This window comes from Eptesicus fuscus, chromosome 16 (assembly GCF_027574615.1).
Source record: "Eptesicus fuscus isolate TK198812 chromosome 16, DD_ASM_mEF_20220401, whole genome shotgun sequence".
NCBI classification, from domain to species: Eukaryota; Metazoa; Chordata; class Mammalia; order Chiroptera; family Vespertilionidae; genus Eptesicus; species Eptesicus fuscus.
In genome coordinates, this window is record NC_072488.1 from 27,362,956 (window position 1) to 27,376,668 (window position 13,713).

General features: G+C 35.9%; 1 protein-coding gene across 21 annotated transcripts in view; it reads right to left on the bottom strand.

The window, feature by feature from the left end:
• NRXN1 (neurexin 1) overlaps positions 1-13,713 on the bottom strand; it is a 999,171-nt gene that overhangs the window by 108,099 nt on the left and 877,359 nt on the right. For 14 of the 21 annotated variants that reach the window (XM_028139949.2, XM_028139940.2, XM_054728025.1 and 11 more), the window contains 2 exons: positions 3,677-3,766; positions 1,985-2,304 (listed from right to left, as the gene is read on the bottom strand). In XM_028139949.2, the coding sequence (XP_027995750.1) occupies positions 1,985-2,304; positions 3,677-3,766 (410 nt within the window). The remainder of the gene's footprint in view (positions 1-1,984; positions 2,305-3,676; positions 3,767-13,713) is intronic. The other 7 variants (XM_028139955.2, XM_028139954.2, XM_028139952.2 and 4 more) reach the window with 2 other exon arrangements.

Here is a 13,713-nt window from a genome sequence, read left to right on the forward strand (position 1 = left end):
CTGGCCTTTTATTATATAGGATTTTACTTGAATGAAATAGTCTATCAATTGTCCTATGCTTCATTTCTTCTATATATGATTTACCTTAACTTGCTTATCTATAACAATAAAAGCATAATACGCTAATTAGACTGGACGTCCTATAGGACGAAGACAGGGATGTGAGGGAAGCCCGGATCTCAGGAGCCAGAGGGAAGTTGGCGCCTGCAGCTGGGGGAAGGAAGGCCTACTCTTATACGAATTTCGTGCATTGGGCCTCTAGTTGTTAAATAAACATTAAACCAACAACCACAGTAACTAATCACCAGTGAGATATTGGAAAAGATTATCAAATGGAGCTGTTGAGCAGGAATACATCTAAAGTCACAAGTGTTTATCCAAGGTGCTAAGTGTTATTATCAATGATGAAATCTTATAAACCCAAACAAGATAGAAAAAATCAACAAAATACACTCTAAGCCACATGCTTACTAAAATGTGTTATTCCATAAGGGCAGGTTTTTTGTTTGTTGTTGCTAATGTATCCTCAGTGCCAAACCAGTGTATTTCACATGGAGAGTGATCAATAAATATATATTTATAAAGATCCTTTTAGACTGTCCATTTTACTTTGTGGCCAAATGCAGAGAGAGAGAGAGAGAGAGAGAGAGAGAGAGAGAGAGAGAGAGAGAGAGAGAGATGGCGCACATATATCCATCACAACAGTTATGAATTTACAATTTTTGATCATCTCTCTTAGGACATTTTCTCTTCCTCTATTCTTTCCCTTCACCTTTTCCTTCAAAATAAAAATCAGAATCTATTTTCTTCTTTCTCTTGTAAAAATATATTAATTAGTAAATAGGATGCTGATACAACAGAATTTGCTTTCTTTTATTCTCTAATTCTGACACTTGTCTGTTTCAAACACATGAAATAAAAACAATTTAAAAATAATTTTGATCATTCTCATGTCTTTAGAATATGGGTTTCTAGAGAAATAATGTATTTGGAAAAGCTTTATATGGCACCTACTGAAGACACTCTTAAAAACAAAAGAAAACAACCTATTTTGGACCAAGGAGAACACACAATCTGACAATTAACAACAGATTACTGACAAAGGTAGTAAATGTCAATCAGAATGTAATAGCATTTCAACAGCATTCTAATAGCTTTTCATAAAATGTAAGCTCTATGAGATAGGTAGTTTACTTGTTCTTCCATGATGCAATGCCAATACCTAAACCAATGCCTGATACATGTTAGGCAATCAAGAAGTATACCTTGATTGAATTTTAATATGCTTCCCTATTGTACAAATTCAACATTTAAAATGTTTTTCAAAAATTGTAGATGTAAAATTGAACACTAAACTCACTTAAGTGCAGTCTAGATGAAGGCAGTTAGCCACATATCATACAAAATATGTTAGTCCAAGCCAGGTTTTAAGTACCATATTTTGGGTCTTTTTCCTCAGATAACAGTGTGCATTTCTTATAGACAGTAAGAGAGTATACAGTATACCTATTGTTCACGATGAGACCCACATACCTACCAACTAAAAACTTTGTAACTTCCAAATACAACAGATCTTTTGCGGGCAATTTCTCTTATATGATTTTCAAATTTGCATTTATTTTATTTTGATGAAATACCAAGCTTGAACAAATAAGGCCTTTCACAACATTAAATTAACTTGTTCATTTAACTTAAAAAGTGAAAATCCTATGTAATTAGCAGATAACCCTCTCCGCTTGCGCTAGACTAAGGTTACTGAATCAAGACTGTCAGCAAGCAGTGAACAAACCAACACAAAGCAATTTATAAAAGTCCAAATCCAAAATCAACAGTGTATACACATTTCATAGTTAAACTGAGTGCACTGTATTAAGCAAGACTCAAAGGAAACCATAGTGCCGGAGATCAGAAACAATCACATTTTAGAAAAATGCCCACTTTCATAACCACAGGTCCAACATGAAGGAATGAAATCCGCACTTACCTGGCTAATGGGCTCTTTCGTAGGGGGCTTTCCTCTTCTGGCTGTGCTAGTGGCCAGGGTTGTGGTGGTCTCCATAATGGACGTGGACATCTCTGACTGCATGGCAGTGGCTGTCGACTCAGTTGTCATAGAGGAAGGCACTTCACCAACCAGTCTCACATTTCCCACTATGGCGATGTTGGCATCATTTTCAGCTGCCATATTCAGAACTTTCAAGCCATTGTAGTAAAGCCCAGAGAGCTGGCCCTGGAAGGGCTGGCCCTGCTCTTTCCCGCCAATTATTATGGTTGCTTGGCTATTGAAGATTGTGAGCTGACGCCCTGTAAAAATAATATTACATACATGCAAAAATGTTGATTTTGAACTCTACATTCTACAAAGGATGATAAAACAGATCTTTCATGGGGTGGATAATGAGAGCAATAAACTATAAGAGAGGCATTTGACTCATAATTCATTGCTGATAAATGAGGTGTCCATGAAATGCATAATCATTGGCAAATACTTGTAAAATTCTCAACTTATTGTAAATGTAGTGCTTTTGCTAAAAGACCAATCAAAGATACGTATTGTCAATCAATTATTAGTGGGTCCCTTTCCCTTTTACCTCAAGATCTTATGCTGTTGGTCTCTTAAGTCTAAACTGATTAATTTAAAAATGTGATATATCTAACATTTCAAGTCTTTGTCCTTCTAAAATTACCACTGGTAGAAACTAATCTATTGCAGCTGATATCTAATTTTAAATTTCTGGTAAAAATTTCATAATTCACTTAATGGCCACAGGTATCTATATGCTATTCTTTAGAAATGTTTATTTTTTTTAAGGCAATAGTCCATTGTTATTGAATTATTCAATTTGTTCGGTAATCACACTGAAAAGAAATGCATGGTTTACACTGAGCATATCAGAGTCAAAAAAATTCCAAAAATATTTTTCTGATTGGCTTTCAGCAAGTCTATTAAAACAAAATAGAATGAAAAAATAGCTTCAGATGTAAAAAGCGGCTTCAGGAATGATACACAAACCGATGGAGAAATTATGGCTCATTTCCATCAAACAGCAATCCTCAGCAACAGTACCAATATCATCAAATTGAGTATCCAGTTTTAGCAGAGTGTTCTCTGCTCATAAAAAGCATGCACACAACTTTAAGTTCAGTTTTAATTAGGGCTTGTTCCCAAATGCTCTTAGAAGGTTGCAAACGTTAAAGGGACTTCATTTTTGACCGGCAATTCATATTGCCCACTATTTAAGATGCCTAGAGTTTAAACCAAGAGTTTTTGTTTTGTTTTTTTGTCAGGACCATAATAAAGATATCAGAACTACATATATTTTAGTTAATAATTTAGAGGCTGGAACATGTAATATAATCTATGAATGATTTATCATTTTGGGTTAATGCTTGATGTGAGTACCTTCATAGATTGAGTTAGTGGATTATATTTAACAGTCCCTTTAACCTTAAATTTACAGGGTAAGATTATTAAACAGCTGGTACGTCTAAAAATGTATAGAAATTATTATACAAGGTATGCGAATATTACTATCTGTATTTTACTGTTTTAAATTTGTTTTTAATTTAGTTTTACGGAAAATTTATTTTTTATGTTTATTAGTGTTACAATGAAGTACTACTTGGTTATGTTCAAATTATTTTTTTATTTGAAGTTTTAATCAATGTTTTTTACCTTTGTCGAGTAGCCATTCATCAACTACTCGACCAAGTCGATATGGAATTCGCTGTCTAGCAATCGCCAGGCGCTCGTTATCATTGTTTCCTTTAAAGTTTAAAGAGACATTTCATTGGTTAAAATCTGTAAGGTCAAAGGTTAAAAGTTAATACTTAAAGCTTGAGCTATACAGTTGCCACATGATTTTTTGAAATTTGGAATTTTAAAAAGTGCTACCTAGAACATTTCATGTTTCAGACTTGTCATTCATTCATTTATTTTATTTTAGCAAACAAAATTATTCCTATGTTAATTGAAAATTAGAAATCTGCATTTGAGCTAGGTTATTAAACTTATGTTATAGACAGACCCGAACAACCAATTTAAACAGCATATAATAGCTTTACAAAAAATGACCATTGATCTCAGGGTTTTGTCTTTTTGATGTTTCTTATTAACTAGTTAAACATGTTCAGGTGAAACAGGTTTAAGTTTTCAAAATACATTCAACCTCTGATTCCAGATTAGTAATTTATGAACACCAAACTTAATAACAACTTTGGCACACTGAAGCATCTAAATAGGCCTAGCATACTTTATGTCCTAGTCAGAAAATAGAAATTCATATTCATCTCATTTAACAAAACCACAGAGACTGGATAGTTATTGTATATTCCATACAAATTAGTTTATCAATCGCTTGGACATCACAAGAGAATATATCTTGCATCATCCAAATACGTTATTATAGGAAAAGGCTTTGACAAAAGTGACTTTGAGTGCCCTTCAGTTTCATTTAAAGCTTAACATGTTGAAATGTATAGCAATTTGAAAAAAATTATATGTATGTTTTACATCCTCAAATGTTTGCTTTTATATTAAGCTAATCTAAAGAAGGCATGATAGCTTAAGGAACAAATACAAGTCTCAAACAGTGGTCCCTATGCATAGATCTAAACTAAGCGTGAGCCTTGCTTGTTTGAACAAAATTTTTTCTGACAGAAACACAGTGTAAATTGACCTTGAATAATTCTTGCAAATATGTAAGTGTTTTCTCGATCTGTAAAGCACTTAGAAAGAATTTAGGTTGTCACCTCAGTGCTTAATCATGTATACTGAAAGTTTTTTACTCCATAAAAATAAACTAACATGAAATTTTAAGCTAAGACATTTTGGCAATAACTTAGATAAGGACTAAGAGGTAAAAGAAACAAGTGGTAGTGATGCCCACAGAAAAGACTGGAGCAGTTTGCTAAGGAACAAAATAGATATAAATTTCTCTCATCTTTAGAATAATTTGTAAGTGCTTCCATGTACTACTCTTATTAAACACTATACTTACCACAATAAACCCACCACTATTTTGCTCACAAATTTCAGAGGAATAGAAAAGTACTATCATTTAGATCTTATAAATTTGTCCTATGAATGAATATATATATATATATATATATATATGTATATATATATATATATATCTGAAACTATTTCACACATAGTATTTAATTTAAAATGTAAATATCAAAGTAGAACAAAATATAAAGTTTAATAAAAAGATTTATATCTACTTCTCTGTATTATGTAATTGTTAAAATGTTATAAAATACTATTTTATCTTATTGGAACAGTTTTTGGTGTATTGATAATGGAAAAAAACAATGATACAAATAACTTAAATTCCAAGCCTATCTTCATTTTTAAAAAGGATGCAAAAAAATTTGCATTGTCTTTTGTGAGCTTGCATACACATATATTTGGAAAAGGTATATTAAAATTTAAGATTGGTTATAGTAGGGAAATGTGATTATTGATGAATATGTGTTTTTGACTTCTATGTGTTTGATGTAATAAACATGTCATGTGCATAATTTGATAAGCAAAGATGGAATGTTCTTCAAAAACATTTATTCTTTGCTATATAGACTTTTCTATATATTCTTTGCTATATAGACTTTTCTGTTGCTCAACACTCATTTCAATTCACACTGTTAAAACTCGCCTGGTGACTTTATAATTACGTGGCTCCTCATGATATTTTTCATGCCAGAGTGTTTCCATCATCAGGAATGATCCATTATTCTCACAGACACCACCCAAATCTAGGACGCCAATCATCTCTTGCCCAATTATTATTTCAATATATTAACAAAGCTGTCTGCATCCTCTGGGCAATAAGTTCCACCCATGTTACACATGTCAGCCAATACCTAATCCAGCAACAAGTCTAACCCTTTCCATTGTCTTCAAGATGAAATCTCAGATCTCTTAAGGAGATTTAGTAGGATTTCCATGATCTGGAACCTTCCCACCCCACCTCATGGCTGACAGTGACTTGCCTTCCTCTTCTATCCTCACAAGATTTCTTTCAATTCTTCTAAAGCTCTCCTCTTTTCTCTGGGCTTTTATACTTGCAGCTTCTTTTATTTGAAATACCCTTCCTCACTTCTACCCTATCCTTATCTTGCCTTAGCTAAATCTGGCTCATTAATGAAATCTTCTTGGCAGAAGCATTATTTCCTCAGGAGGTCTTCCCTGATGGCTCCACGTTAGATTACGACACCTGAATATATGCTTTCTTAGTGCCCTTCAGAAACAAGCATTGGCTTTATAATTGAATATCCAATAAATATTTTCCCTTAAACCCCAAAGTTCCATGAGGTCAGGTATTATGGGCGGTGTTTATTGTTGCGTTCTTGGTGCTTGCACAATACCTATCATATAACATCCTATGAAATATCTGTAGAATGAAGTAGTGGAGGAAATCTTGTTTTTAATTCTGATAGTTTCTTTAGCACCGCTATCTCATCCTCACAGCCTAATATCATTCACTAAATTAAAAAAAAAAGGCAAATACTTGTGCCCAGATAATAGATATGTAGGTAAGCTTCCCTTCGTACTTTCTAAAGAGAACATCTTATATGTAAATTATAATTTTATTTCCTTAATGATTGTCACTGATTTGAACATCATCCATATCATTGCTTGCTTAATAACAACTTCCTCAGGCCATAAAATAGGTAATTATAGTTATTATTAGTTAGTAATGGAAGAGGAGAGAAAGGTCTAAATATTACAGGTTAAGAAAATTGAAGGCTTAATATATTCTTTTTGAATGACTTTGAAAAAAAGGACATACATATATATACCTACATATATATATGTATATGTACACACATACAATTGTCTCTCATCTTTGGCACTCACATACCAATATGAAGATATGGCATGATTTAAGTCAATAGCTTTTGAAGATACTTGATGAGACTCTGCTAAAACAAGAACATAAAATATGTATTTCTAATAAATAATAAAGAGATCATTTAACAACAACAAAGATAAAATAAAGTAGGCATCAGAGACAGGGTAAAGGCATGATAATTTTCAAGAAAGGTAGCCACACAAATAGGGCCATACTATCCCACAGCCCATAAATGTGAAATGCCTTCTAGTTCAGAGATGTTTTTATTAGCTGAAAAATGTGATTTTGAAATCAAAGCACAGATTTTATTTTTTGTTGGGTGATTCAATGGAAAATCAGATGCTGCTAACTTCAATTTAGTGTATGTTGATTTTTTTCTCTGAAAATTATTTGTTCTTATACTAGAACTAGAGGCCGTGCATGGGGTGGGTGAGGAGGGGAGAGCAGGAGGGGGTCCCTCAGTCTGGTCTGCACCCTCTCGCAATCCAGGATCCCTCAGGGCATGTCCAACTGCTGGTTTAGGCCCAATCCTGCAGGAACCACTCACCTACCTGCCTGCCTGCCTGCCTGCCTCATTGCCCCTAACCACCTCTGCTTGCCTGCCTGATCACCACTAACAGTCTCTGCCTCGGCCCCCGCTGCCAAGGCTTCATTCTGAAGGACATCTGGAATGATGTCTGGAAGGTCGTTTGGCTGTCCAGTCTAATTATCATATCACACTTTTATTATTATAGATTAAAAACTAATGACTTTCCTTACAACAAAATTATACATAAATACATTGTTAACCAAATGAAGACACATCTAAATAGAATACAGTGACAATGTCCTTTTACAGATGATTCCCAAACCCCTTCTATCTATAGATATAAAACCCTAATATGCAAATAGACCGAACAGCAGAAAAACCGAACAACCGGTTGCTATGACATGCGCTGACCACCAGAGGATGGAAGTGGAACCCGGCCTGTGTCAGCAGCAGGTGGCAGAGCACAGAACATGGCAGGCATTGGCCGTGACTGGAGAGTGGAGCAGGTGAGTGGGGTTGCCAGACTATGGTGAGGTGCCGGTCGCTGTCATCGGGGCAAGCCTCTGGTGGTGACTGAAAATTCTTTGCTCCTGCGTGCCGCGGTCCTGCCAGGCACTCAGACCTCCTGCTGGCGCCGGCCCCACTTGCACCCACTGCCAGTGCCAGAGCTGCTGCTCACACCCTCTGCCGGCACCCGGTGCTGGCCCCAATCGCTCAGCGCCATCAGTGGGTGTGAGTGACAGCTACCAGCCCCAGTCACCCCTCAGGGCTTCTCCACCTCCCTCTGATCCTGAGGGGTGATTGGGGCTGGCAGCTGCCTCTCGTACCCGCTGCTGGCAATGACCCCGCTTGCACCCGTAGCTGGAGCCAGAGCCGCCACTCACACCTGCTGCTGGTGCCCGGCGCCAGTCCTGATTGCATGGAACCGTGAGTGCAAGTGGTGGCTGCCGGCCCCGATCACCCCAGAGGGCTTCTCCACCTCCCCGTACTCCTGAGGAGTGATCTTGGGGCAGCAGCCACCGCTTGCACCCACTGACGGCACTGGCCCCACTTGCGGTGCCGGCCCCACTCACACCTGCTGCTGGCGCCAGCCCCAATCGCTCCGCGCCATCAGCACATGGGAGCGGTGGTGAGGGGAGTGGAGCTGCCAGTAGACAGGGGACCAGGGGCCAGGGCGGGAGGTGCCGAGCTGTGGTGCAGAGGATGGGCCAAGACCCGCCCCTGTGCCCACCACAGCCTCACTGCCTACAGTTCCTTTCAAGGTGCATGAATTCATGCACTGGGCCCCTAGCTGGGTATAAAATAGTTCAGATTTTAGGTTTGCCAGGAATAAGCTTCCATTTGGCCTTAACTTTATGATTTTCATTAACAAGCCACATATGGAAAGTGGTAATTGAGAGATATTATTTTAAGAAATTGCTCAAAATGTATTTCATTTCTTTACAAATTCATGGTGAAATGTTATTTGTAAAATATCTAGTATTTTTATATGCTTTTATTTAATTTAATTCTGTCCATAGTTTAATATACATCTAAACTTTACATGCAATATAAAGGACACGAAACAACCCACTTGATTGGGAAAAGTCAAAGAGAAATAGAATTTCCGATGACCTTTTCTTTTCTTTGGAAAGGGTTGAGTTCTAATACAAAACATGCTGGTATATAGAGCTTTTGTTGATTGTCAAAAGAAGCAGGCTTAGATTTATAGGAGAGATTAAAAGTATCTTCAAGTTCCCTAAATCAGAGGTATTGATAAAGCAATAATGGCCCTCTTTTGGAATTTTAAAAGGGTCCAACAAAAATTTCAACTACTTATAAAATATACAAATCAACTAGATAGAGCAGTCTACTGAGGACATCAATTAGATTTGTGAAAATAGAGCCTCTCATTGAATAGTTAAAAGATAATAATTTAGGCTTATATTTTCCTTTACCCTAATGAAAGTGGGATGAAGTTTTCCTTTTTATTTATTTTTCCTCCAGTTAATTATATTTGGGTTAAATATGTTGGTACCTTTACAGAAAATGTCCCCACCAACATACAGATCTTGATGAAGTAATTTTTAGGCAATGAAACAGTATGTGAAAAAAACAAATTAATTTTCCTTTTTTATGGCTGAAGGATTTGGTATTTTTGACATGGGGCAGGCCCCCCTGTAGTAACACCACCACAAATAATTGATAGGCACAAGCTCTAAATAGAGTGGCCATTGAATTCTAAGGACCTAAAAGTAATGGATATTTCAATCAAGGTTCCAGGGGTGAAGAATAAAAAAAAAATCTAAACATTGAGACTTAGGGTGTAACATCCAGATAGATTAATTTCCACCTAACTAATGATATTTAGTCACACTATGGTACATTAGTTTTGTACGAACCAGTAGACTTAAAGGAAACAAGAGTAATTTCAAAGAATCAAGGTAAGCATCAAGGAGTAATAAAACTCAAGTCCTTGACTTGGAGTTAAATTTCATGGTGGGACTCGGAGAACAAAGGGAAATAAAATTGTAATCATGTTTTTATGACTATTGGTCAGTAGAGACAAGCTATATGAACTTCACTAATACATAGTATTTTCTTCTCTCATTTTCATAGATCTTCTCCCCTCTTGTATAATTTCTCCTTGGAAATAAAAGTGTCAGTTTTTGAGATGACATAGTAATATTCTTGGGGAAAAAAATAAGGACAAGTAATGATATGGACCCAACATTTGTTCAAACTAATATAAAAGTAAAAACAAATCTACTCGCCTTCTGAAGGTTTCTTATTTCCTGAGTTCATAATAATGGAAAAGGGAAGACATGAGGGGTGTGAAGAGTTCTACATCCTTCCAGAGAAGATCATAAGTCTGGTTTTATACCTTTTGCTTTTAAATGAGAGTGTGGCATTTGGTTATGAGGAGGCCCATAAAGCAAAGTTAAAGCTTAACATAGTTCTGTAAAATTACTCTAGTTTTAAAAACAGCATTATCACATAATTTCCAACTAAATGCTTTATGTGTGATTGTCATGCAAACTATAAGATACAATACCTAACTTATCTGGCAATGCTCCAAATCAGTGGATCTTGAACACCACTGACACTCCTCAAGTGAAAAAGTATAGTTATTCTAATGAAAATATTTATCTTGTGTATTACATTATTTGCTATATCATTAAGTTGCATATGTAACATATATATATATATATATATATATATATATATATATACACACACACACACACACACACACACACATTTATTTGCTTCTATTTCTCTAATTTAATCTTTATCACTTATTTCTAAGTCTTTAAATTCTAGTCACTCTGGACTTCTTTCAATTCCTTTAACCAAGCCAATCATCTTCCAAGGTGCCATTCTCTATACCTTACAAACCTTCTACATCTCTGTGCACTCTCAGTGCTTCTGTCCACACACATGGGCAGGTGCACACAGGTGTCGGAGTCTGTCCAACTCATTTCTCCAGAAAGTATTAGTTTATATGTTTCTCCAGAAAGTATTCCCTGTACCCATTAAACCCCCTATTAAATTAGCCTAGAGCCCTCCATTATGCATTCTTACAAAATTTATCAGTACCTATAATCATGATTAAATAATTTCATGCAATTGATTCTAGATTCTAGAGTTCTCTGCAAGCAGGGACCACAAACTATATGTGTTCAGAAAATAGACAAATGATGTTCTGAGTGACTTTTATGTTTTATGCATCATGCTACTAGTCCTCATAATGATCCCAGACCATAGGTATCTTTAAACAGAAAAACTGAGGCTCAAAGAGACAATATAACTAGTACCTAGCCATGCGTAATAGGTAGAAGAACCATTTGAAACCAAAACTATTTTATTCCAAAGCTACTACATGGAATAGTTATTGAAGCAATGTCTCCAACGGCCTGAGCCATGAAGATCCTGCGGCCCTCTCCTGTGTAATAAAAGACATCATGGTCTTGTCTATAAAGGTTCCTGCCTTATAAAGTTTGGGGTGAGATTGCCATCTTGGGCACACAAAATCAATAACCTTCCCCAAATTCCTGAAAACGTATCAGGAGGATATTTTTATTATTCCTATTTTATAGATCAAGATAGTGAAGCAGAGATAAGTAAAGTGATCAAAGATCGACTACAGTTGAGGTCCCAGTGAGGAGCAGTATTTCATTGTCTTCCTTTCAGAACAATGCCCTGCCATAGGTAGCCACTTGAGACATAAAACGGTCCAGGCATTTCTTGTCTTTATCTCTGACCTAGAAGACAAGCCCCAAGCATAATAGTATACCAAGTTCACAGCTGTTTCAATGCTGACCCTCTCCAGTGACAAGTTGGAAAAGGAGAGAGGGAGGGTTCAAGTCGAGTCAAAAGACGACTGCACTTCATTACCTTTTGAGAAGAGGGATGGAATGCTGAAACATGTTAAGGTGAATTTTGCTATTATTTCACATTTCCTTTTTTTCTCTCCTTGTCCATCTCTTAACTGTTTTTTTCCTTTACACTTCTCCAAGATTCCAGTCCTTTTATGCCACTCATCAACCACCCAAGGCATGCATCCACCCACATCTACCCTTCCTAGATGTATATCCTGTCCCCAAAAGACTTCATCTTCCTTCTTTATTTCTAATAGTTAAATTCCTTGTTTCTTTAGTATATCATAGCTGAACATTAGGAGAACAATCTGACTCAATGAAGTCAATATAAGCACTAATGGTGTACTTTGAAAGTACTGTATCTGGCATATTTCAATGCATCACATAGATCTTACTGTTGAAGAGCTCACACTTTGCCTGGGAACTGAAGGGGCAAAATGGGGTAAGTAAAATGGAAGTTTAAGATAATAGGTAATTTAGCATAAGTACACAATTAACAACCATTTAAAATATAGTTGCCACAGAAGTTCACAAGGAGCAATGGATTATAAAAGACAAAGAAGGTATGATAGAACACAAAGGATTTTATAGATCACAAACAATCTAAATTTTACTGAAATAATAAATAGGTGAAAATGTGTTGTAATGTGGATATTAATCCCCAAAGATTGATAATTGATTATTCACTTAAAATTCATAAAGTTATACACATCTGCTTCTATTTTTTAAATAAATGCATTTCCTAATAGAATATATTTAGTCTCAAACTAATTGCATATATGAATAAAAATGGTTAAAATATTTATGCCACGCCAAGTGACACATGTAATATGATATTAAAACTACTAAATAAAATATGCAAGTTGGCAAGAATTTTGCAGCATGAAAAAATAAAAATATTCATGTAGGATGCAGGGATTATGAGAATCTTTTTCAAATTTTAATTCATTATTAATGCTATATTTATAGATATTTCAATTTTACTCCCACCATTTCATTTAAAAAAAAGAGCATTTTCTATAAATTAAATGTAGTATCCTAATGCAATGCTACAGCAAGAGAAGGTGGCACAACCCAAGTGCCCTGTCAGTCAGCCCATTTAGCTTATACAGCTGGAGAGAGCACAGTGTTCATGTAGGGCAACGCTTCAGATGACACCCTGTCTCCTTATGTGAAACAGCAGGCCTTTATATTCATTTAAATGATGTCCTCCCGTGAGACTGCTGTGATGCTGGGCATGCAAGGCCATAGAACATTGACTGCAGAGCTCAATGGTGCTTTGGGGAAGACATTAGCTTAGTGCATTTCTAACTGGCTTAAGGAATTTTTTCCTTCATGTCCCTCTTTTATGTGGACTACAATGAAGTTATCTAGCATCCCTTTATACAAAGACTTGAAGAAGCTCCTGTTCTTATCAGCTACTTAGATTCAAAAGCTTTGTTTTGGATATCGTGCCATCAGATTAATTAGAAAAAAAAGGTAACCTTGTGAACTTTGGCTCTCATTGCCTGTGTGGAATAAACAGCGATTTACATATTCTTCTCTAAGCCTTTCTATTCTGTTGGGTCCCTAATGCAAAGAGACTGGAATATGATGTAAAAAAACCAACAGCCAGAAATGAAAAGCAACAGGGACAAGCAGATAACAAAATACAGAAGTACTCTGAAAATTAAAGGTCAGACTCTGTTATCACGCACACTAAAGAGTTCTTTTGTGCTAGATGTGTAGCATTTAAGACAGGAGAATGGTTTAACAGCCCCAAACCGACCAGGCCACTGATAGACATCACTCAATGATGAGAATAAGAAAAATGAAATGTAAGAACAACCTCACATTACCTTCCAAATGGCATTTTGCCATTTTCTCAGACATCAGAATCTTAAGCACTTTCAAAATAATAATGTCATAACATTTAAGCTTATCTAGCTAATAAGAACTTACATATATAGTCTCTAAGTCATTTTTC